This window comes from Eurosta solidaginis, chromosome 2 (genome assembly GCF_040869045.1).
Source record: "Eurosta solidaginis isolate ZX-2024a chromosome 2, ASM4086904v1, whole genome shotgun sequence".
Taxonomy (NCBI): Eukaryota; Metazoa; Arthropoda; class Insecta; order Diptera; family Tephritidae; genus Eurosta; species Eurosta solidaginis.
Window position 1 is genome coordinate 113,713,972 of NC_090320.1, and position 21,735 is coordinate 113,735,706.

The window sequence follows — 21,735 nt, forward strand, 5'->3', positions numbered from 1 at the left end:
TACGAACTGCGAATTTTTACTCAATAATAGAGGAAATTTGGCATCGAACGGGATAGGCGCATTTAATAAACGACCGCCTACTCGTAACAATTTCAACGACAATGACTTTTCTGAATACTCATGCAAAAATGGATTCAAGTTTTGCAAGCTCGACGGTAGTGGAATGTTTTTTGACAATTTTTCTTGGCCATATTCATCACCTTGGACTATTAGAACAATTTTGAAGAAGCTTAATTGCAACTCTTGCGCCGATGGTGTGGGATCATACTTGGTGGCCTGTGGCCTAAACATACCGGCCCCCTTGCCGTAAGCAACAAAGAAAAAATTAAAAAAAGGGATGCCACGTGATCGCACGTCCAGTAAGGCGCTGTACCGAAAAAAGGCAGTGCAGATGCGGACTGCAAGCACTGCATGCCAGATGGTTGACCTCACGTTTCGCTCTCCTGTGGAAAAAGAAAAGAAGTTATTAGATATACGTACGTGGTTTTAAATTCCGTGCATATTTACTTAAATATATATAAGATGGCGCATGTGTGAGGCGTGAAAGTCGGTTATTTATTTTTGGCAGGCTCCCGAGACCATCAACCCGAACACGGTCGGTTGAGTTAGGAGACCGCCAACTGTCGATGCCGCTGTACCGCTCACCATCATTTCGGCGTAAATGTCAGCGCCGAGTGTAAGCCGTATTGGTGATGAGCGGTAGAATTGCGGATCCGCCAGCCGCATGAATTCAAAGGGCGCGGCGATCTTGGGGTCCACATCGGACGGTGGACTCAAGCGGTAATGGCTTTCGACGACGGCTGCTTGGGTCGTTATGCGCGTCGACGATCCGAATTTGCCGCGCAGTATGAGGGTGCATTGTCCATGTCCTTGGCGCTCCAATTGTAAGTCGCGCACCAGCTCCGCATCGACGATCGTGCTGGTGGCGCAGGGATCAATAATGGCCCGAACCAGGTGTAAATGCCCACGCGATGCAATTCGTACGATAGCCGTTGGCGCAATGGGCACGAAAGGCCGCATAATGGGCGATTGAGTAGCCTGGAGCAGCCGCCCTGTCCGGAAGCCTTCCGGCGTGTCGCGCGTTAGCTTCCTTGTACTCTGAGAGTACTCAGGAGAGTATGGCGTCGATTTTTTTTGCCGCTGCTGTCTCTCGCGTTTGGATGGCTTGGTGGGGCCTCGTTGGAGTCCAACGTCACGGCGCCGCCAATTATTTTGATGGTTCCGAGCTTTCTTTACTTCCTCCGCCCTTCGTTCGTGCTGCAACAGCGGTCGAAAACTGCGCATCCCGTTCCTGCTCGTTGACGGTTTCAGTTCTGTTTTTGTTCTCTCTTCCTCCATTTTCGCTCTCTCTTCCTCCATTTCCTCTTCCTCCACCTGCTGAGCCTAGGACTTTGTCGGCCCCATTAAGTGGATTGACAACGTGTCATCGGACGGGTTGTCGCCGCCAATGGTTGTTGCATCATCGTGTTCAGAAAGACTCTCATCTAGATGGAGCGTGGTGTGGTGCTTTTGCTGGCACCGTTTGCAGCGATATTTGCTATTGCACTTGTCAACGCGGTGGAAGGGCGACAGACAATTCGGACAGTATTTGTGCAACAGCACGGCCCGCAACCTCTCCTCCGGGGATTGTTTCCTGTATTCGGCACAGAGTCGGAGACTATGGTCCCTGCCGCAGAGCTGGCACGCAACGTCGAAACGCTTTGCGCCTCCCTCTGACTTGGCCAATAAGGTTTGATAACGGGTCATGATCTGAAAGAATATTAGTATCATTGATCATGCCCAAATTGAGGTTAGTGGAATGTTGTTTGGGTGGCGTAAACAAAAAGAAAATTATCTCTAATAGATAGAAGAAAAAAAAAACAATTTTATTGAAATAAAATTTAGTTGAAATAAAAAATTAAAGGCTATAAGTAAATACTTATGCGCGCAAAGAAAGGAAGAAAAAACGGATTTAGCACGCATCCATGCGATGTGGCTGTTGCTTTAGCGCCTTTAGTACATTTTATAATTTGATTTATGTCGGTAGATGTCACCGAAGTAGTCCTAAAATTTATTTTTGATTTGTGGTGAACTTTGTTTTCACAACAAGTGGCCTGCCACCACACGGAACGGTTCCAAACCTGGCTGAAAAGGTATTACAGAGTTGCACTTCCACCATTCAACATTATTTTGACGTGTATTGTCGATAATGTTGAGATTCGTGGAATTAAGTATTTTAAATCTCGACCAAATGAATGATTGTCGTGCGGCATGTAATGCGTGACGTGTATTGCGGCATGTAGTGCATGACGTGTAGTGCGGGAGATGCTTGCGCATGAGGCCTAACGTTTTTATTGCAATAATCAGTCAGACATCAGTCAGACATTAAATGTAGAGATTTTGACGTTTTCTACAATTTCTCACTTCATGAATGAAAAAAAAATTTCATTGATTTAAAACACGCGGTGAGTATAGTTACTGTTCGTGTAGTAAAATTTGCTAATTTTAACCTTTTTTTTCTTTTTCTTCTTGTCTTTCTTTGCAGGTTCTCAATAAAACTGGTAAGCGAAATTTTACTTGGATGTTGCGCACAACATTGTTGGACTTTTGGCTATTTGGTCGTAGCATCGGTAGTTGGGTTGCTGCGCTTGTTTGCTGGTTTTAAAATGCTGGTTGATATATCTGCATTGGAATTTCACAAGACCATCTCAAATGGCAACTAACGACAATGTGTTTTAGTGCTGATGTTGCTGATGAAAAGGTTGTCGTCCTGTTGAGTGCTAAAACTTTTCGATGGTAAGTTGGTTGTTATGCCGTTTGTAAAATTGTTATTCTTGCTAAAGCCAGACGTGAATTTTCGTAATACTCGTACCATGAAATCGAAGGCGTGTTCGGACGTGTTTTTGTTAGCTCCGTGCAAATATTTATATTGATGGACGATAAAGTTTGGTTTTAATATAACAAACTCAAAAACTGAAAATAAGCAACTTTCCAAGAAGTTTTTTCGTGTTACCAATTATTTTCATTATAATTGTGTGAAAAAAAATTATAATATACATCATCGCTGTGTTTTCTGTGTTTATTTTTTTTTTTTTTGTTGCTTCGCGCTTAATTTACATTTTACATTTTTCATATGATGTCTGCTACCTCTGCCAACGTTCCACCTCTCAAACGCCGGTCAAGCAAGGGCTCTCCATTAGCTAAAACAGCAAAATTGGAGGAGAGCGCAATTTTAAGTACGGTTCTTGCTGCGCTTCGTGATTTGGAGGCAAAGGTCCAACAACAATCAGACCAATTGCAACAACATGCAGTCCGATTGCAGTCTCTCTTTGACAACATATCTGGTAAGTTAACTGCACTTGAAGTTAGCATTACTAAGAGAGTTGATGAGGAAGTTGGTGCTCTTAAAGAAAAAGCGGTCGAAGCAGAGATGCGCGTAAACAATTTGGAAGCGTTGGTTGGTGTTTGCAAGAGTGAAATGAGTAACCTGCAAAATCAACTGAAGAGTTTGCAAACTGCGAAAGCGATGCCGGAATTTGCCTCTGATGCGGTAATCTTTGGTGTGCCGCATATACAGGGAGACAACTTGAAAAGTCTATACAACCAAATCTGCCTGTCGATTGACTTCTTTTCACCGCAAATAAGAGATATTTTTAGAATTGCGCGCTCATCAACAAATGCAGACAGCGCAATAATAATTAAATTTTATAGTCCGATGGATCGAAATCGTACACTGCGAGCATTTAGTGAACATCGAAAGCGAACAAAATCTATTATCTCTCTTGCTCCGCTTGGTATTGATGGCCAATTTAGAATATATGAGAGCGTATCACGAGAAAATAGAAAGCTGCTTCAAGAAGCTATCAAGCTGAGACGCGCAGGCAAATTTGTCTCTGTATTTACACTTCGTGGTGAGGTGTTTGGAAGAGTTACCAAAGAGTCCGTAGCAGTGAAAATATCAACGAATGATGATTTAAAACTTTACTGCTGACTATCAGCCTTATGCGTATGCAGTATAATTTACTTAGTTTTAACTTTTGTATGTTTACTTTATATTTGTTTATGCGTATATATACTCCCTATTTTCCTACATGTAAAAATGGTCCGTTTAAGTTTCTTTAATCTTAATTTTTGTTTTTTCCTTTCGCCTGTTTTCTCTTTTGTGACTTTGTTTGTTTGTATGGTTGCTTTTGTTTACATTACTCATTATGACCCTTAGCAGCAAGTTGTGTGGTGCGGGCGACAGCAGTCTTGCCATGATAAACATATTATGTCAGCAAAGCAATGGTTTTAATATTGTGCATTTTAATGCCAGAAGTTTAAATGCTGAGAAAATAGATTTTATTAGATATGTGTTTGAAAACTCATGTGTTGATGTCATTTGCGTGTCGGAGACGTGGCTTCTTGAGGATCTTGATGATAGGCACTTTAATATTAATAACTACAAATTGTTTCGAAATGATAGGGTGGGTAGGAAAGGAGGTGGCGTAGCAGTTTATTGTAGGAGTCACATTAACGTGAAACTCATTTGCAAGTCGGTGGATTCGAGCATTGAATACTTGTTTGTCGAGGTGCACGATTTGTCTACCAAAGTCCTTGTATCTTGTGTTTATAGTCCCCACAAAACCAACAGCCCTGATATGTTATTTGCTACGTTGTCTCGGTACCTTGTAGACTATGACAGCTTAATAGTTTGTGGAGACTTCAATGTTAATCTGCTTGTTCGTGACTCATATAGTAATAGTATGTTAAATTATGTATCTGGTGCTGGTCTAAGTGTTGTCAATAACAATGTGCCAACCAGGTTTGGTGTTAATTGTTGTCCTAGTCTTCTGGATTATTTTATTGTTTCTGACCTTTCAATAGTTTTAAAATTTGACCAGATGCCATTTTTATCAGACCATGATCTTATTTTTTGTTCCTTAGATATACAATTTAACCGCTGTGATACTGGTAGTACCTTTAGTTTTAGGGATTACCGCCTACTTGACTATAATGCTTTGTGTTCTGATTTGTCCTGTGTTAATTGGAGTGATTGTTGGTTACTAGTTTCTGCTGATGAAAAACTTGAGTTCCTTAACAGCAAAATCGTTAATGCCTTTAACATACATGTGCCTATTCGCTCAAGTAGACCTAGAAATGTTTCGTGTCCGTGGTTTAATGGCCAAGTTCAAGCGGCAATAAAAGCACGTAGTAGGGCATACCAATCGTGGAGGAGGAGTAAAAGTAATGTTGCATGGCTTGCCTATAAAGCTGCCAGAAATATCGCTACTAAGATAATAAGGAACGAAAAAAGTAGATTTTTTGCCTCAAGGCTAAACCTTTCGCTACCTCCAAAAACTCTTTGGCGTAATCTAAAGAGCTTGCGAGTATATGGAAGGGACACGCATGTATGCGAACTAAATGCTGACACCCTTAATGATGCGTTTGTGAGTAGTCCTGCTGTAAATCCTACTTCGCCTTTTCCAAATGCTTATGGGCGCTACTGTGGAGAAAATTTTGAGTTCAGGGCGGTATCCGAATGCGACGTGGTAAGGTGCTTACTTAAAGTTAAATCCAATGCCATCGGGGTTGATGGTATACCAATAAAATTTGTTAAAATTATTCTACCATTTATACTGAGTACCTTCACACACATCATCAACCATTGCATCACAACTTCTCGGTTTCCTGAATCGTGGAAATGTGCTATGGTAAGACCCGTCCCGAAGAAACGGCTTGCGAACTCGGTCCGTGATTATCGACCCATTAGCATATTGCCCGCGCTGTCGAAAGTTTTTGAAAGGCTGCTAGCAGAGCAAATAATTTTGCACATTTCTAGAAATAACCTCTTATCACCACACCAATCGGGCTTTAGAGCCAAACATAGTTGTACAACGGCACTACTTAAAATTCTTGATGACATACGCATACCTTTTGATAAAAACCAACTAACTCTGCTTTGTCTATTAGATTTTTCTAAAGCTTTTGATTCTGTTGACCATGCGTTACTTTCTTATAAACTTAAAACATATTTTGGATTTTCCTACAGTGCTTTGATGGTAATGGAGAGTTACTTAACAGGAAGATCACAACTTGTTAACACTGGTTGCGAAATTTCGGGGATCAAACACCTACCCCGAGGTGTTCCGCAGGGTTCCATTCTTGGGCCTTTGTTATTCAGTATCTTCGTAAACGATATCTTTTCGGTTTGTCAGCACATGAAAATGCACGCATATGCAGATGACATACAATTATATTTGTCTGGTAGTTTCACGGACGTAGCCAACCTCTGTCTTAAAGTAAATAATGATTTATTGTCAGTACAGAGCTGGGCCAATAATAATGGTCTCTGCCTTAATGCAACTAAATCGTTCATTTTGCCCATTTCGAAGAATAGGTCCGTTGATGCCCTTGCCTCACCAATATACATTGGAAACACGGCTTTACAAATTGTTTCTAGAACTAAAAATTTGGGTTTCGTTATCAACTCTAATCTAACTTGTGAAGACCACATCAATACAGTCATGGGTAAAGTGTATACCACTTTGCGCAATCTTAGGCAATCTGCACCTTTCACACCTCCGCATATTAGAAGAAAACTGGCCCTACAGCTTCTTTTGCCAATAATAAACTATTCAGAGCTCGTTTATAACAAGTTGGACTCATGTTCTGCACACAAAGTTGAGGTCGCCTTTAATCATGTAACTCGTTACGTTTTCGGGTTACGAAAATTTGATCATATTTCGGCTTGGAGGTCCAAGCTATTAGGATGTAACATATTTGACTACCAAAAAGCTAGAAGTGTGATTTTTTTGTACCGCTTAATTGTCACAAAATCACCAGCATATCTTTTTGAGAAATTGACATTCACTAGGTCTCCCAGGACGAGTAATCTAGTGGTGCCTAACTTTAACTTCGTTGCTTCGACAAGGCTGTTTTTCGTCAACACCGTACGTATTTGGAACTCTATCCCAGCTGCAATTAGGAATAATGTAAACCAAAGCAACTACAAACATATTATTTTCAGTTATTTTTCTAGTCAACAAACTTAAACTGGGCATTTATTTTATTTTTATCTTATCTTAATCTAATTTAACCAAAATTTAAAATTTAAAAAATTAAAAATTTAAAGTTTTGTAGTATTGTTTTGATATGCTTGTTTTCTAGCATCTTTTATTTATTTATTTAAATGAATTATATGAATTATGTTTGTTGTACTACAAAAGACAATTTGTCTTATTGTACTAATGTATTTTTTCCGAATAAATGAAATGAAATGATATCAACAATTGAACGTCCACTATGAGTGAAATTAACATAGGCCATGAACGGTTTTTCGGCTATGGATAAATGAAAAGTGTGGCTCAGAGAAAATGAGTGTGTGGATGTAAGTTTATTATTGGACGTCATCCGCTCGTTATGATCTGAAGTCAGTTACAAAATTTTGAATGTAAATGCACTAACAACGACCTGGTTTCATTGATTTATTTTGTTTCTCTCTACGTGATTAACAATCGCAATGAGGCTCAGTGTATCTGGGCAACTTTAGCGCAGCTTATACGAGCATAGAAGTATAGCGTGAGGCTCTTAGAGTCACAATAGAGGTAGCTGGTTGGCGAAAAGGTGCCCAAATGGCGTAGGTAGTGGTAAGCGAAATTTTACGCGATAAAAATTCATTTGGCAAAAAAACAGCGGGCATCGATGATAAATTAAAAATATTTGCCGGCCTAATGCGTGACATCTATTTAATGTGAATTCATATGTTGAGAATAAAAGGGGACCAAATAATTGGAGCAAATCGCTGTGTAATTTCATGTGATGTGACATATTCATATCATAGAAATGTTGAAAATCCAAAATGCAAACCTCGCCTTTATTTGATACCCAATAGTGTTTCAGCTCTGTAAGAGGTTCAAATATTTCAATGGCAAATAGACCATGTGCAAAAAAAAAAAATGTATTCTTCTGACACAAGCGTAAATCAAAATATCGTATTCCTAGTTTTAGTTGCTTACATACGCTGGCAGGTTGGGTTTTCGCCCAACGACGTACAAACCACGGAAGACAAAAGTTAAGCCACTTTGTAGGATTTTATGCATCTGGGGCGGGTTCGGCTCCCCATTTTACACCATACGTCGTTTAGTCATGAGATCCGGGTATAGCAAGGTTGATGATGGGGACACTGTGTAGCAGGTTCGGATGTGATGCCATCCATTGCGCTCTATTACCCATTGCTTGGCCATACAGTTGCTAAGATGTTTTGGCAAAATATTTGGGTGTGTATTAAGCGGCTATTACCCACCGACGTGTGCCGTACGTACGGACGTTTGTCGTACGAAACACGTTTGACCGAACCCTCAAGCCCGTAGGAATCAATGTGTGCGTCTGTGTACATGTACATAACATATTTGTGGGTGTATTGTTTACAGATTAGCACTGTTGCCATTGACCATTTTGCATGCATGCTTATGGAAATATCAACTTTTTCCAATTAAATTTTTGATGTTGTAAAAGGCTGGAATTAATATTAAATATATATAAATAGATTACATATTTATAATCTGCACTTTTACATAATTATTTCGAATTATTTTCACAATTTTTCAAACTTTAATTAGTTTTTTTTGCATAAAACTGCAAACGGTCAAAAATTAGCGCACAAAAGTTTACTAGGCAACTCTGTCTAGGGAGAGAGCGATCAGCTGACACGTTCTTACGGAAAAAATCAAAATTGTTTTGATTTCTACGTTCCGGAATACGTACGTACGGGCGTTGCACGTCGGTGAGTTTTCGTTTACATTGCACACTCATAAGATAGGTCGTGTCAGCTGACACGTTTTTGGTACGTACGTTCGTGAGTAACTGCCGCATTAGTCTAACATAAATAACGTTGGAGCTCCCGATGGCTAGATTCAGAACACTTAGTGCGGTGGGAAAATTGCAAATTCTTCCTACCCCGCTGAGGATAGTCGTTTTATGGCTGCAAAGTGGACCAGGCGCATCATCAATGTTTGGCTTATTCATTGAGAATGGACTTTTCGAATTCGATGCACGTGGCCATTTACAAAAACGCAACTATACATGGAGTCGCACACATAATTTGATATACATTGATAATCCAGTTGGTACTGGTTTCAGTTTTACTGGTAGTGACGATGGTTATGCGGGTAATGAAAAAGATGTTGGACGGAATTTACATGAAGCTGTTATGCAATTATACGAATTATTTGAATGCCGTAATTCCAGTGGATTTTGGATTACGGGTGAATCGTATGCAGGTGAATATGTACCAGCGTTAGCATATCACATACATTTGGTGCAAAATGCAATAGACGCGTGTTTATATACCACTGAAGGGCTTAGCCATTGGTAATGGACTTTCAGATCTATTACATCAACCAAATTATGATGATTATTTATACCAATTGGAATTAATAGATGATCGTGGTTTGCAACAGTTCCATGAACAAGAAGAAAAGGGTAAAAAATGCATAGAACAACATGACATGGAATTCGCTTTCGAAATTTTGATAGTCTTATCAATGATATTATTGCGAATGGTTCACTTTTTCTTAATCTAACCGGTTTTAATTTTTACTATAATTATTTGAAAACTGATAATGACGAACCCGCTGATGCGCTTGGTAATTTCCTGCAATCGTCAACAACGCGTCGTGCCATGCATGTTGGTAATATGACTTTTCATGATTTGGATAAAGAAAATAAAGTTGAAAAGTTTTTGAAGAAGGATGTAATGGACACGGTTGCACCATGGATAGCACAATTATTAAATGATTATACTATTTGCATTTATAGTGGACAGTTGGATATAATAGTTGCTTATCCTTTGACACGTAACTACTTAAATCATTTCGATTCACTCCCAATAGGCACATTCAATTTCGATGATTTCAAACGTTCATACTCCAACGAGGATGAATCTGTTTCCGTTCCCTACTTTTGGCAAAAATTCGATCCAGAAAATTACTCTATCTGGTTCGGTGAATATAAATATAATAGTGAGCTTACAAAAGTGTTTGTGTCGTGCAATCTCATCACTGGTATGTTTCAACGTCTCGATGAAATGCGTAAGCAAGCTTTTGCTTTAGTGTGCCTGTTTGGTGAGGATGATGATAGTACCATATCCGGTGTTTCGGTGTGGCGCGGTCATGAATTAGCCTTCACCCTATCACCCGATTGGCAAATTGATTATGATTGTTATGCATGGAAGAAATTGGATGCCAATTCCGAAGAAACTAAAAAATTAGTGCCACAATATTTTTCTTGGACAGGTACCGATAAGGATGGACGTAAATTCAATCAGGGTAAAATGTTCAAATAATGACAATATACAAGAAGAAGTAACTGCATAAAAATCAACTGAGATTTGAATACTTGATTAGTGTTCCACTTAAAGTTAAAGTTAAACAACTCAATGCATGCATAGTATACCCTTTCTCAGTCATCCACAACATTAAATATCAAAGCGTACTGTAGGTCGAACGCCATCTTTTTTGTAGTTTCAAAAATTGTAAGTCTTTCGCTTTTGTAAGCGTAGTGTGTTGAAAAACTACGAACGAAAATAAGCTGTTCTTGTTTTTTTTTTTGTAATAAAAGTTGAAAAGTAATCTTGCTTTGTTTGAAATTCGCTGACGCTGATAAATACAGGGTGGCAAAGGGTGGAAATTAGTTGGGAACGAGTCACAAGAAATAGATTTCGTGGTATCTGGGGGTTTGCTTTGGTGGAAAGGTTTTATTGTTAATTTTGAGGCTTATCAGCTGCACGTGATGATGAAATTGATTGCCGTGCTACAGCAGAACTCGTCGAAGCGTTTGGTCCCAGGCGTGGGATTTGGACCCGCACTCCTACGATGGTTGAAGTGTTACACGCGTATTCAGCCGCGTCATGCCGTAGTGGTTGAAAAGTTTTCCCAATTGCCTTCTTTACATATTTTGTGCTTTTACACACTACCCTGCAAAAATCGCGAGTACTGCATGCATGCATGTATGGAGTACTCGCTATGGACCAAGCGAGTGCTCCAAAATTAACCACAATTCATACAAAAAATATGGTCCAATTAACATTGCGATGTCCTAGGGCCGGACCATATACTCCAGCTCCGCATTACATCAGAGTAATCCATGGAGTACCCACAGTCCAATAAACATCGTGTAGTGATTACAATCGTCAAAAACGAGCAATGATCGGCTTACGACATGTTCGTGTAGAAACATGAGTTGGTCCATCGCTGCATTACAGTGGAGTAGAATGGTAAGTACTCCAGTGGACCACATGGTCCAACGATTTTTGCAGGGTACATACATCGTACATATGTAATTATGTGTTAAAGTTATGCTTGTTGGTAGGGCGGTCTTCAAAGAAACTTAGTAATGTTGCTGTTTGTGTTCCATTTATGGAAATACAACGAATTACTCAAGGTTGTCTATTTGTATGAGTTAAGCAGGGATGCCTCGTATCGCTTTAAATGTATGAAAACATTTATTTGAAGCAATTCAATTCGTTAAATAATTCGGGAAAACTTTTAAACAACGTGACATCCGGACGGACGAGGCTCAGTATACATACCTAGTTCATTTTATTTAACTGTTGTAAAGAAATGTAAATAATACATTTGGATACTCATTTAAGTGATCACGGTTGAGAGAAAATTATTATGCATTTAAGCCCAAGCGGTTGCGGGTGCAAGGTGTCAGATATAGCAAACCCAAAAACCCGTTTGAGGAATTTGGCAATAGGCGATTGGATTTTTGTGATAATGAGGAAAAAAAATGATTGAATTGTATTCTGTGGCAGATAGTGAATCTGCGTTAGGTTGTGTTGGCCTCGTTCGGGGGAATGAGAGCTGGGTTTTTTTTGTGTGTTGGCTTGGCCTCGTTCGGGGTGAACGAGAGCTGGGTTTTTTTTTTTTGGATAAAGGAATATGGATTATTAAAGTTAATTTTCCTTGTCGTTGGGCGGGAGTAGTACCAGTTTCGCGATTGGTCTCGTGATTTGTCCTTTAATTGTATTGACGTCAAGAACACGTACACGGTTATCGGAACCTGGGTGTGTGTTGACGATTCTGCACTCGTTTAGTTGTAGGTTATCTTCTTTTATGACGACTAGGTCCCCGGTTTTTAAGTTGGATTGTGGATGTTTCCATTTATACCGTTTCTGGATCTCGGTGAGATATTCCGATTTCCATCTTTTGCAGAGTGTTTGATGTAGGGCTTTCACTTTTTGCCATCGATTGACGATTGAGGCAGGATTTTCACTACAATCGAGTTCTGGCGGAGCTAAAAGATGCCCACCTACGAGAAAATGGCCTGGAGTAAGCGGCTCCAGGTCGGAAGGGTCGTTGGATGAGGGACTTAGAGGTCTCGAGTTGAGGCAGGCGTCAATTCGACATTAGAGGGTTGTAAACTCTTCGAAAGTATATTTATGATCGGACGCGATCTTTTTAAAAAGGGTCTTTAAAACTTTTTACCCCCGCTTCCCAAAAACCTCCCCTGTGGGGAGCGCTTGGAGGTATAAAATGCCATTCTAAAGTGTGATGGCTATATTTATTCAAAGTTCCTTCCCTTGCTTCACGCAGAAATACTTTAAACTCGGATCGTAAAGATCGAGAAGCTCCGACAAAATTAGTACCATTGTCGGAGTAAACGTTTTTCGGACAGCCTCGTCGGGATACAAATCTGGCGACGGCAGCTAGGAAGGACCCGGTACTAAGGTCGTTTGTCGCTTCTAGATGGATGGCTTTCGTCGAAAAGCAGACAAACAAGCAAACGTATCCTTTTGAAATTCGACATCCCCACCCTCTGTAGGATTTTATATCGAATGGTCCCGCGAAATCTACCCCGGTGTTAGCGAAGGCCCTAGAAAAGGTGGTGCGCTCCTTCGGAAGGATCCCCATAAGTTGCGTTTGTGTCCGCTTCCTGTAAATAGTACAGACCTTACAGTTGTGGATAACAGACCGTATCATTATTTTAACACGTGGGATCCAGTACTGAGTGCGGTTATGACGTAGCATCAGCTGGTTCCCTCCATGCAGGGTGGTCTCATGAGGGGATTGGACTATAAGTCTGGATAACCTGCAAGTATAAAGAAGAATAATGGGATGACTTTCATTATGGGACATGTCTTTCGATGCCCCAGTCCGCCCCCAGTTCGAATGATGCCTTCTTCATCTATATATGGGTTCAGGGGTAAAATCTCACTCTTCCCATTTATTAGTTTTCCTGACTTCAAATTTGCGTACTCTTCTTGATAATGTTGCCTCTGGCATATTGTTATCAATCTTCGTGTTGTTTTTTCTATTTCGTCAGGAGCTATCGAATGAGAATCCATTTTAAAGGAGGCTTTAGTTGTTGGGTGCGTATTCTGGAAAAACCGAAGAATATTGGATATAACCCGCAAAGCCCTTGGTAAATCGGAAAACCTATCCAGAATATCAAAGTTATTTTTGACCGAAGTTGTATGAACTTTCACCCTCTTTTCCTCCATATTCGTATTGTAATCTTCTTCTTGTGTTAGCCAATTTTTGACGTCTTCTTGTAACCAAGAAGGTCCCTGCCACCACAAAGAATTGTTGATTAGGTCCGAAGCGTAGAGGCCTCTGCTCGCCAAATCTGCAGGATTTAACGCGTAGTCTACGTGCCGCCATACTTTGTCTCCTATTTTATCGATGATTTTAGTTATTCGATGTGCCACGAACGTTGACCACGAACATGGTGGTTTTCGGATCCATGCCAGTACTATAGTCGAATCTGTCCAAAGGGTTACTTTAATGTTTGAAAGTTGCATATTTTCTATGGCCGACTCTATAATTTCTGCAAGTAGGACTGCGCCGCAGAGTTCCAGTCGTGGCAATGATATGATTTTGGCCGGGGCTACTCTCGTTTTGGCCATCAACAGGTTGGTGAAGACTTGATCCTTTGTTTGTACCCTCAGGAAAACAGTGGCGGCATATGCTTTTTCCGAGGCATCGCTGAATCCATGTATTTCGACGCTGTCCTTTGGGGTAAAATGAATCCATCGCGGTATGCGGATATCGTTGATTTTTCCGTATTCTTGCATAAATGCGGTCCAACGATCTAGAGTAGTTTGTGATACTTCTTCGTCCCAACCCGTGCCTTCCAACCAAATATTTTGCATTATAATCTTGGCTACAATTACCACTGGTGCCAGCCAGCCAAGAGGGTCGAATAGCTTTGCAATCGCAGAAAGTATAGCCCTTTTTGTGATGGCATCGCTGGTTTCAAAAGGTTTAGCAGTAAAATAGAATAGGCCAGAATGCGCGTTCCACTTAATGCCGAGTGCTTTTACCATGCTGGTGTCTTCAAACTCAGAAAATCCTCGCTTAATAAGTGTTGCTTCGGTATACCCTGTAAAATTTTCTTGCAGCTGGACGTCCATTTTCGCAATGGGAAACCTGCCGATTGCAATGCCGATGATATTTCGTCCCTTGCCTTTATTGCAATTTCGATGCTGTGTCCACCGGCGAGTACGTCATCAACGTACATGCAATTCCGCAGGATATCTGCTGCCATTGGATACGATGTCTTCACGTCATCAGCCAGTTGGTGTAGTGTTCGAATCGCAAGGTAGGAAGCGCAATTCACTCCAAATGTTACTGTTTTCAGTTCATAAAGGTTGATTGGATTCTTAGGGCAGTTGCGAAATACGATTCGCTGGAATTTGATTTGATTTTCATTAACCCATATTTGGCGGTACATTTTTTCTATGTCACTGTTAAATACGTATTTGAACAGCCGCCAACGTAATATAAGAATTGTTAGGTCGGATTGAAGAATCGGACCTGGATATAAGGCATCATTTAGACTTTTGCCATTAGTGGTATGACAAGATGCATTAAATACGACTCTGACTTTTGTCGTTGTACTTCCCTGCTTTATAACAGCATGGTGAGGTAGAAAGTAACAGTCATTTGAGTCTGGCGAAATATTGCCTATTTGTTTCATGTGCCCTAAGGTTTCATATTCGGATACAACTCTATTGTATTCCGTTTGAAGGACTGGGTTTTTCGCAAGTCGTGTTTCGTTGCGATAGAATTGAAAACACGCACTTCTTAATGAGGGGCCTAGGCTAAATTCTTACCTAAAGGGTAAGGAGACTACGTATTTGCCATCGTTGTTCCGAACTGTTGTGGATTTGTATAGCTCCTCGCAGTAAGTATCCTCTTTATTGATGCTCCTCTTCTTTGGAATTTCCTCTATCTCCCAGAAAGCCGCCAGTTGTTTGTCTAAAGTGACCTCGTTAAAATATGAAACTAGGGTCTTATTTGTATCAACCGCATCTGTCCGGCCTGTCAAAATCCAGCCGAACACCGTTTCCTGTGCTATTAATGTGTTTAGCACATCTTTCCTAATGCCGCCTAACATAATTTGCGGGTATATGTCTCCGCCCAGAATTAGATCGACTGGCTCATTGACAAAGAATCGTTTGTCAGCCAGTACTAAGTCAGGGAATGCTTGCCTAGTCATTGCGTTTATTTGGTAAGTTGGAAGATTCCCTGTCAATTGTGGTAAAACCAGCATGATCGTATTGATCTCGATTAATGGGTCGGTTGGAGACCGCAGTTGTATGTTGCACGCTTCTTTTACTTGTGCAGACATTGTATTATTGATGCCCGAAACTTGGGTATGCAGGTGTTTGGATGGCAGATTAATTCTGCGCTTTAGTTTCTCGGTAATGAATGAACATTCAGATCCCGAGTCTATTAGGGCTCTCGCCGAATAGTCAACACCATTAAAATGAATATTAACCTGAGCTGTTCCTAGTAATACCCCTTTATTTGTATTAGCAAAACATGAGTTCACATTATTAATCGGAGCATTTTCCCTTTCAGCATTGCGTCGTATTTGAGCTTCCCGTGAGGTATATGCTCCGATAGTGTCTGAAGTATTTGTTTGTTTTGGCTGATTCGAAATATGAAGCAGCGTATGATGTCTTAAATGACATGTGGCACAGTTCATTTGACTGGTGCACTTTGTTACCGAATGGCCAGCAGAAAGGCAGTTTATACATCCACGGCTGCTCTTAATTTGTTCAAACCGTTTATTGGGTGTTAAACGTAAGAACTTTTCACACTTTGAAATTCGATGTGCAGGACTTTTGCACATCTTACACGTAGGTTTGGCTACACTTGCACTTGCTGATAGGACCTTAATTTTTTAGCCGATGTATCTGTTGTCGAACGAGATACTTGTGGCTTTGAGGTTTTGGAAACTGTATCCCCTCTCAGATCAGTCACGGTTTCTAGGGTTTGGAAACGATTGGATAAGAATCTATCCATATCAGCCCATTTTGAAATTTCCGTTTTGTTTTCAATTGTTTGTTCCCAGAGTGCCAGTGTGGTTTCTGGCAGTTTTGTGGAACATAGATATGTTATAATTGCATCCCAGTTTGATATGTCTATATGATGACATTGGAGCACCGAGATGCAATTATTTATTTCACGTTGCAGTTTCTTTATAGAGCTACCGCATTCACTCTCAACTGCTTTCAAACTAAAAAGAATTTTTAATTGGGCGTTTACTAAGATACGTTTATTTTCGTATCTATCACAAAGATTTTTCCACGCTGTTTCGAAACCGTCTTTCGTTAAAGGACATCGCCCAACTATCTCTTTGGCCTCGCCTAGAGTCTTTTGGTTTAAATAATATAATTTTTCTACTGCTTCGAGGTTTTTGTAACGTATATATATAGCAGTGAACATGTCTCTAAATGAAGGCCAAGAAAGGTAATCTCCTTTGAAAACGTCCGTATCACACGGTGGCAGGCGCACGCGATATTCCCTGTCTCCTGAGCTTTCTTCTTTCTTTTCGGCTTTCTCAAGTTTTTCCGAAAGTTCAGCCATCGCTGCCTGGCACTTGAGAAAGCTGAAGTATGCAATTTTGTGCTTCTTTTTGATGGCCGACAGCTCTTTTGCCTCCAGTTCTGAGGAGCTCAAGAGTTCCTCATATGTCTGCTTCGCCTTCTCCCATAGCGATTTCAACTCCTCCTTTTGGACTAAGAGGGTGTGTTTTGTATGGTCTGAAGGGGACATATCATGATAGTCATTTTCAAACTCAGTCACTGCCTCTGCTTGGCGTATATAGGTATCCATTATATTAAATGAAAATTTATTTAAATATTAATTAATTAATTGCCTTTGCAGAGAGTCCTGATTGAAAATGAACTGGAATGAAGGTATGTATTCGAGAGAGATTTCTCGGTGAAGTGGCCTCGAAGCTTGCAAGAAAGCCAGTAGTTTGAGGGAATGTCCAAATGCGTGGTGGCAACGGCGCGCACCCACGTATTTGTTAAAGGTTAGTGCTAATGCAGCTGTGTTAACAAATTGTGTAAGCCAATAAGTAATGGCTAGTGAAAAAATTGTGTCAGTGAAGATAAAAATATATGAACGCTTGTTATGGACTTTTGGTAATTTAACCAAGGACTGTGAACTTTTGTATCACAAAATTAGATCAGTAAAAACTGATTTGTGTATTGCCGCAAATGAGAATAATAATTCTTCAATATTTCAAATAATTGTGCAAGGAATAAGTCTATTGGCCACCCAAACAACAACAACAATATGTGTGTATGAAACTAAGTGCACTTTGTGATAAAGCAACAAACTAAATTGCAAACGTACTGCCGGTGTAAATAGGCGCAAGTGATTTTTATGTGGAAAAATTTGTTTAATTCAATGTGCGCGCAAATTAGATTAATTTCTTTGTTTAAATAACCTTAACAGATCAAAATTTATTTCGGTGAACATTTTGAAAATGAAAATTTTGCAAAAACGAAATTAGAAAGGTGGCGCTAAGCGGTGTTGAGGTTATGTTAACCTTTTAGAGCAGTGTTGTGCTACCTTGAGCTGTGTCCGGAAAATTTACCGCTGGTGGGGGATTATTCCGGATAGTCACAAGGCGTGATGCACAAACTTTAAATAACTGCGTTAAGCGCTTTTTTTCTATTTTGCACAAATAAGATCTCACTTCACAACAAAATCACTTGCACGGTCTTTAGTAATGGGAAACACTTTCCACAGATTTATAATTTTATTTTTGAAATTTTTATTAACAAGTGAAAAGGAAAACCCTACCTAGCACGGAATGTTTATAAAACCACGTACTTTCGTTATATTGATTATCCGGAGTACTGATTCAAATTTTTTGATGTTGTCGTTTCCAATATGAACTTGCTGGTATCACCAAGAGAGTTGTTGTGTGCAAATTGCTGATAATGTATTCCTGTGTGAATAATAATTGCGGGCTTCTTGTACAAAGGCGTGCTTCTTGACTTTATCACCACTGTTTTCTATGCTTTCTTGACTTAATGCTGAAGTTTCGCTTTGATTATATCACGATTTTACTGCTTCTTCGATGTTCTCTAAAGGAGTGGAGTGGACTGAATTGTAAATATCTGGTTCTCTTATTTTCGGCGACGCAGGACCATGGACAAATGCGTGGTGGCAACGGCGCGCACCCACGTATTTGTTAAAGATTAGGTTAAGGCGAAAAAATGAAGGAAATAAAAACACCAAAAAGGTTTTGAATTAATAAAAAGGAATTCACAGTGTTGTTTTATTCAATGTATGTAAATACAACAAGTGTTAAGGAAGATTTTAACAGATGTTGTGAAAATGAAAATATTAAATATATTTTCGGAAATTATTAAATATATTTTATGAAATTGACAACTTACGTGAACGGGCGATTACGTGTACCTTTGCTGGCTGCTGGATTCAAAGAGGACGAAACTCTTTGCAACATGAGCCGATGAACCCACGATACAGCTCCTTCGTTGGGTTTCCCGGCAACAAAGTTGCTGTACCGCGGGCTCACAGCGGTAAAAATCTAGGATACATACGTACTACCACTGATCACAAGAATATGTGGGTGGTAGTAACGAAAGAAAATAACCAAAGAAAGTTATGTTACGACGGGGGGGGGGGGGGTGATATATTTAGGCCTGTGGCCTAAACACAAGTTCTCAAAATTTTGAAAAATAATATGATTGAAAAATAAAATAAAATTTTTTTTCAGTGTAAAGTAATGAAGGATAGCACCGATGCTCTTTAAAAAAAATCTGAAAGAAACTTGAATATGTTCTTAACCTACCCTTAAAATTTAAAAGAATGTTTTTTTTATTTTCGAGAAAAAAAAATTTGAAAATTTTATGTTGAATAAATCTATGATTTTTACGCACAGTAAGTTTGTGATACAAAAGTTTTTACACTATATAACCCTTCGAAATGGCATAAATATTATGAAAATGTAGTATTATATTTTAAATTAGGTCAGTTTTTTATTACTTTAAAAATTTTACTATCGCTCTCATTAAAAGTCAATACAACTTTACATTTAATTTCGTTGCTTGAAAAGGGTATAAAACTGTGGAATGACCGTGTGCCATTGATTTGAACAGCTGTAGCGAAACGATCCTTTAAGAAATCTTTTTCTTTTTGGTAATCAGCTTTACAACAAAAACCAAATTGCATTGTTTTAAATTCATTTTTGACAGTATTAAAAAATTCAATTGGGGTAGTAATTGGTGTGGAGTCAGGACGGCGTAAACTTTCTCGTCGAACAAATCTTTTAACAGTACCACCGATTCCATCACAAGCGTTTTTACCAAGCGATGTGGCAAAAAAGTGCCATTCCGCTTTTATATTAAAATCCTGAAAGTGATACATAAAATTAATAAAATTGTATTTATTTTTATATTGCGAAACTGCGCCATCTAAAAAGTAGTAAATTTTTTTAACATTGTCGTTATTATATTTTGATACAAGCCAATTAATCATTTTCTTTTGAAATAAATAAACAGCAGTTGATATCATGGATACTATATTCTGAGATGAGTACAAAGCTCTCAAATGTGAAGCTCTTATTCTTATCCTTTTCTGCGCGATAAACAACAAAGGGGTGAACTGTAACCTGATTGCTATTCCAGTGGTAATCGTGAATGGCGTTCTGTACCAGGAAAGTGAAATTTTCAGAGAAATCACCAGCTACTATAAATTCGCCTTCCTTTAATTGAAGTTTTAGTGCTTTGAAGAACTTGTTTTGGCTCTTGGCTATAAAATTGTGTGTTAAGAGTACTGATGCATCGGTTTTCTGCATTTCAATAAACGTATGAGTATCTTTATTCACTGTTTCTATAGAAGAACGGTCTGTATTGGTCCATTGTAAAAATTCCAAACTTTTTATATTATTTACTTTAAATGCTTTTCCAAGTTCAATACTTATTCCTTCAAAACCTGGACAAGAATTACACTTTCTAAGATGACAATTATGTTCGAATTTCTCACAATTCATCTCACGTGAGACATCTTCGTATGTTTGAATAGAAATTTGGTTGGAGATATCTTTTAAAGCATCCATCATTAATTTGAAATTTTGATGAATTTTACAAAGACATACTGTGTGTTTCATACTTACTACCACATGTGTGAGTGTGTGCAACCGCACTCATCTTATATGAAATAAAACGCACATAGCTAAAGGGAAAAAGGCCAAAGGCCAAAAAAACCCTTTTTATTATACACAAAATCTTGCACCTAGCACACATTGTTATTTCTGTTACATATATACGTATATAATAATATCTTCGCCCACAACACTACTATTTTGTACAGACAGCCGTTCTGTCAACCTGCTGGCACCGCGTTCAATTCCTAACTAAACTAAACTGATTGATTCGCTCAACTTGAATCGTTATTCAATTCTAATGCGCAATAGTTTCGATCATGGCAAGCCATGACATATTCCACTCCAACGTATATTTAAAAACGGTAAATGTATTCGGGCAGGCGCATTTTCCCCTGTGCGACATTTATGACGCACAGTGAGAAAATGCCCCTGTACGAAACAGTGCCAGCGAAAACCTACGGTTTTCTTAACTAAGCTCAAATATACATACATAAACATCTACATAATTTATTAGCCCAAATACTTCATCTTTTACCGCTGCTCTGCTGTGTATGGCTCCACTGGTAGTATGCATATCTTTTGTACGGGTCTCGTTAATTTGCTCGTTTGTGTCTGCACCACAACAGATCGAACCAGTTTGTCCTTACTAAGGACCAGTTCGATAACTCGTCCCAATGCCCACTGATCTGGTGGAAAATTGTCTGCTTTAATTATTACCATCTGCCCAATATTAACATTTTCATGTTCTCTGCGCCATTTCTTTCTCTCTTGTAAACTGTTCAAATAGTCTGCTTGCCATCTATTCCAGAAGTACTGAAGCATTATTTGCCTTTGCTGCCAGAGTTTTATCCCTAAACTTGTCCGTTGGTCGTCCACCAGAAATGGAGGTGGCAAAATCAATGGCTCCCCAATAATAAAATGACCCGGTGTCAATGCTTGCATGTTATTTGGATCATCTCACAGTGGATATAAAGGTCTGGAATTCAGTATTGCCTCGATCTCAACTAGCAACGTCACGAGCTGGTCTTGTGCCAGCGTTTTCTGGCCCACGATCCTGGTCAAATGGAATTTCATTGACTTTACAGCTGCTTCGTAAATACCTCCTTGATGTGGCGCTGCTGGAATCATAAAATGCCACTCAGTACCTTTTAGCCCAATATGTTCCAGCGCCTCTTGCCCTCTCCAGCGATCCATAGCCCTTTTAATTGACTTACTCGCACCAACAAATGTCGTCGCATTATCGCTGAATAGTTTTGCACAACGACCTCGCCGTCCAATAAATCTTTCAAAACACGCAATGAAGGATTGAGTTTTCAAGCATACAAACACAAC

General features: G+C 39.5%; 1 protein-coding gene, 1 long non-coding RNA gene and 1 pseudogene across 3 annotated transcripts in view; 2 read left to right on the forward strand and 1 right to left on the reverse strand.

The window, feature by feature from the left end:
- Positions 1 to 2,352: 2,352 nt before the first annotated feature.
- Positions 2,353 to 21,735, forward strand: part of LOC137240163 (uncharacterized) — a 34,436-nt gene continuing 15,053 nt past the window's right edge. For both annotated transcript variants that reach the window (XR_010949615.1, XR_010949616.1), the window contains exons 1-2: positions 2,353 to 2,444; positions 2,525 to 2,775. This is a non-coding gene — a long non-coding RNA (uncharacterized lncRNA). The remainder of the gene's footprint in view (positions 2,445 to 2,524; positions 2,776 to 21,735) is intronic.
- On the reverse strand, positions 7,555 to 8,193 carry LOC137239389 (PI-PLC X domain-containing protein 2-like; annotated as a pseudogene).
- On the forward strand, positions 8,915 to 10,580 carry LOC137242318 (elongation factor 1-gamma-like). The gene is made up of 2 exons (XM_067769646.1): positions 8,915 to 9,239; positions 9,852 to 10,580. The coding sequence occupies exons 1-2, from the start codon at positions 8,969 to 8,971 to the stop codon at positions 10,301 to 10,303; spliced, it is 723 nt and encodes a 240-aa protein (XP_067625747.1). The 5' UTR covers positions 8,915 to 8,968; the 3' UTR covers positions 10,304 to 10,580.

What these genes read in the sequence shown, in the direction of transcription:
- LOC137242318 (XM_067769646.1), top strand. Translation starts at nt 8,969, where the DNA reads ATGTTTGGCTTATTCATTGAGAATGGACTTTTCGAATTCGATGCACGT. An exon ending in TACGGGTGAATCGTATGCAG is followed by an intron (nt 9,240 to 9,851) that starts GTGAATATGTAC and finishes CACTCCCAATAG; the next exon opens with GCACATTCAATTTCGATGAT.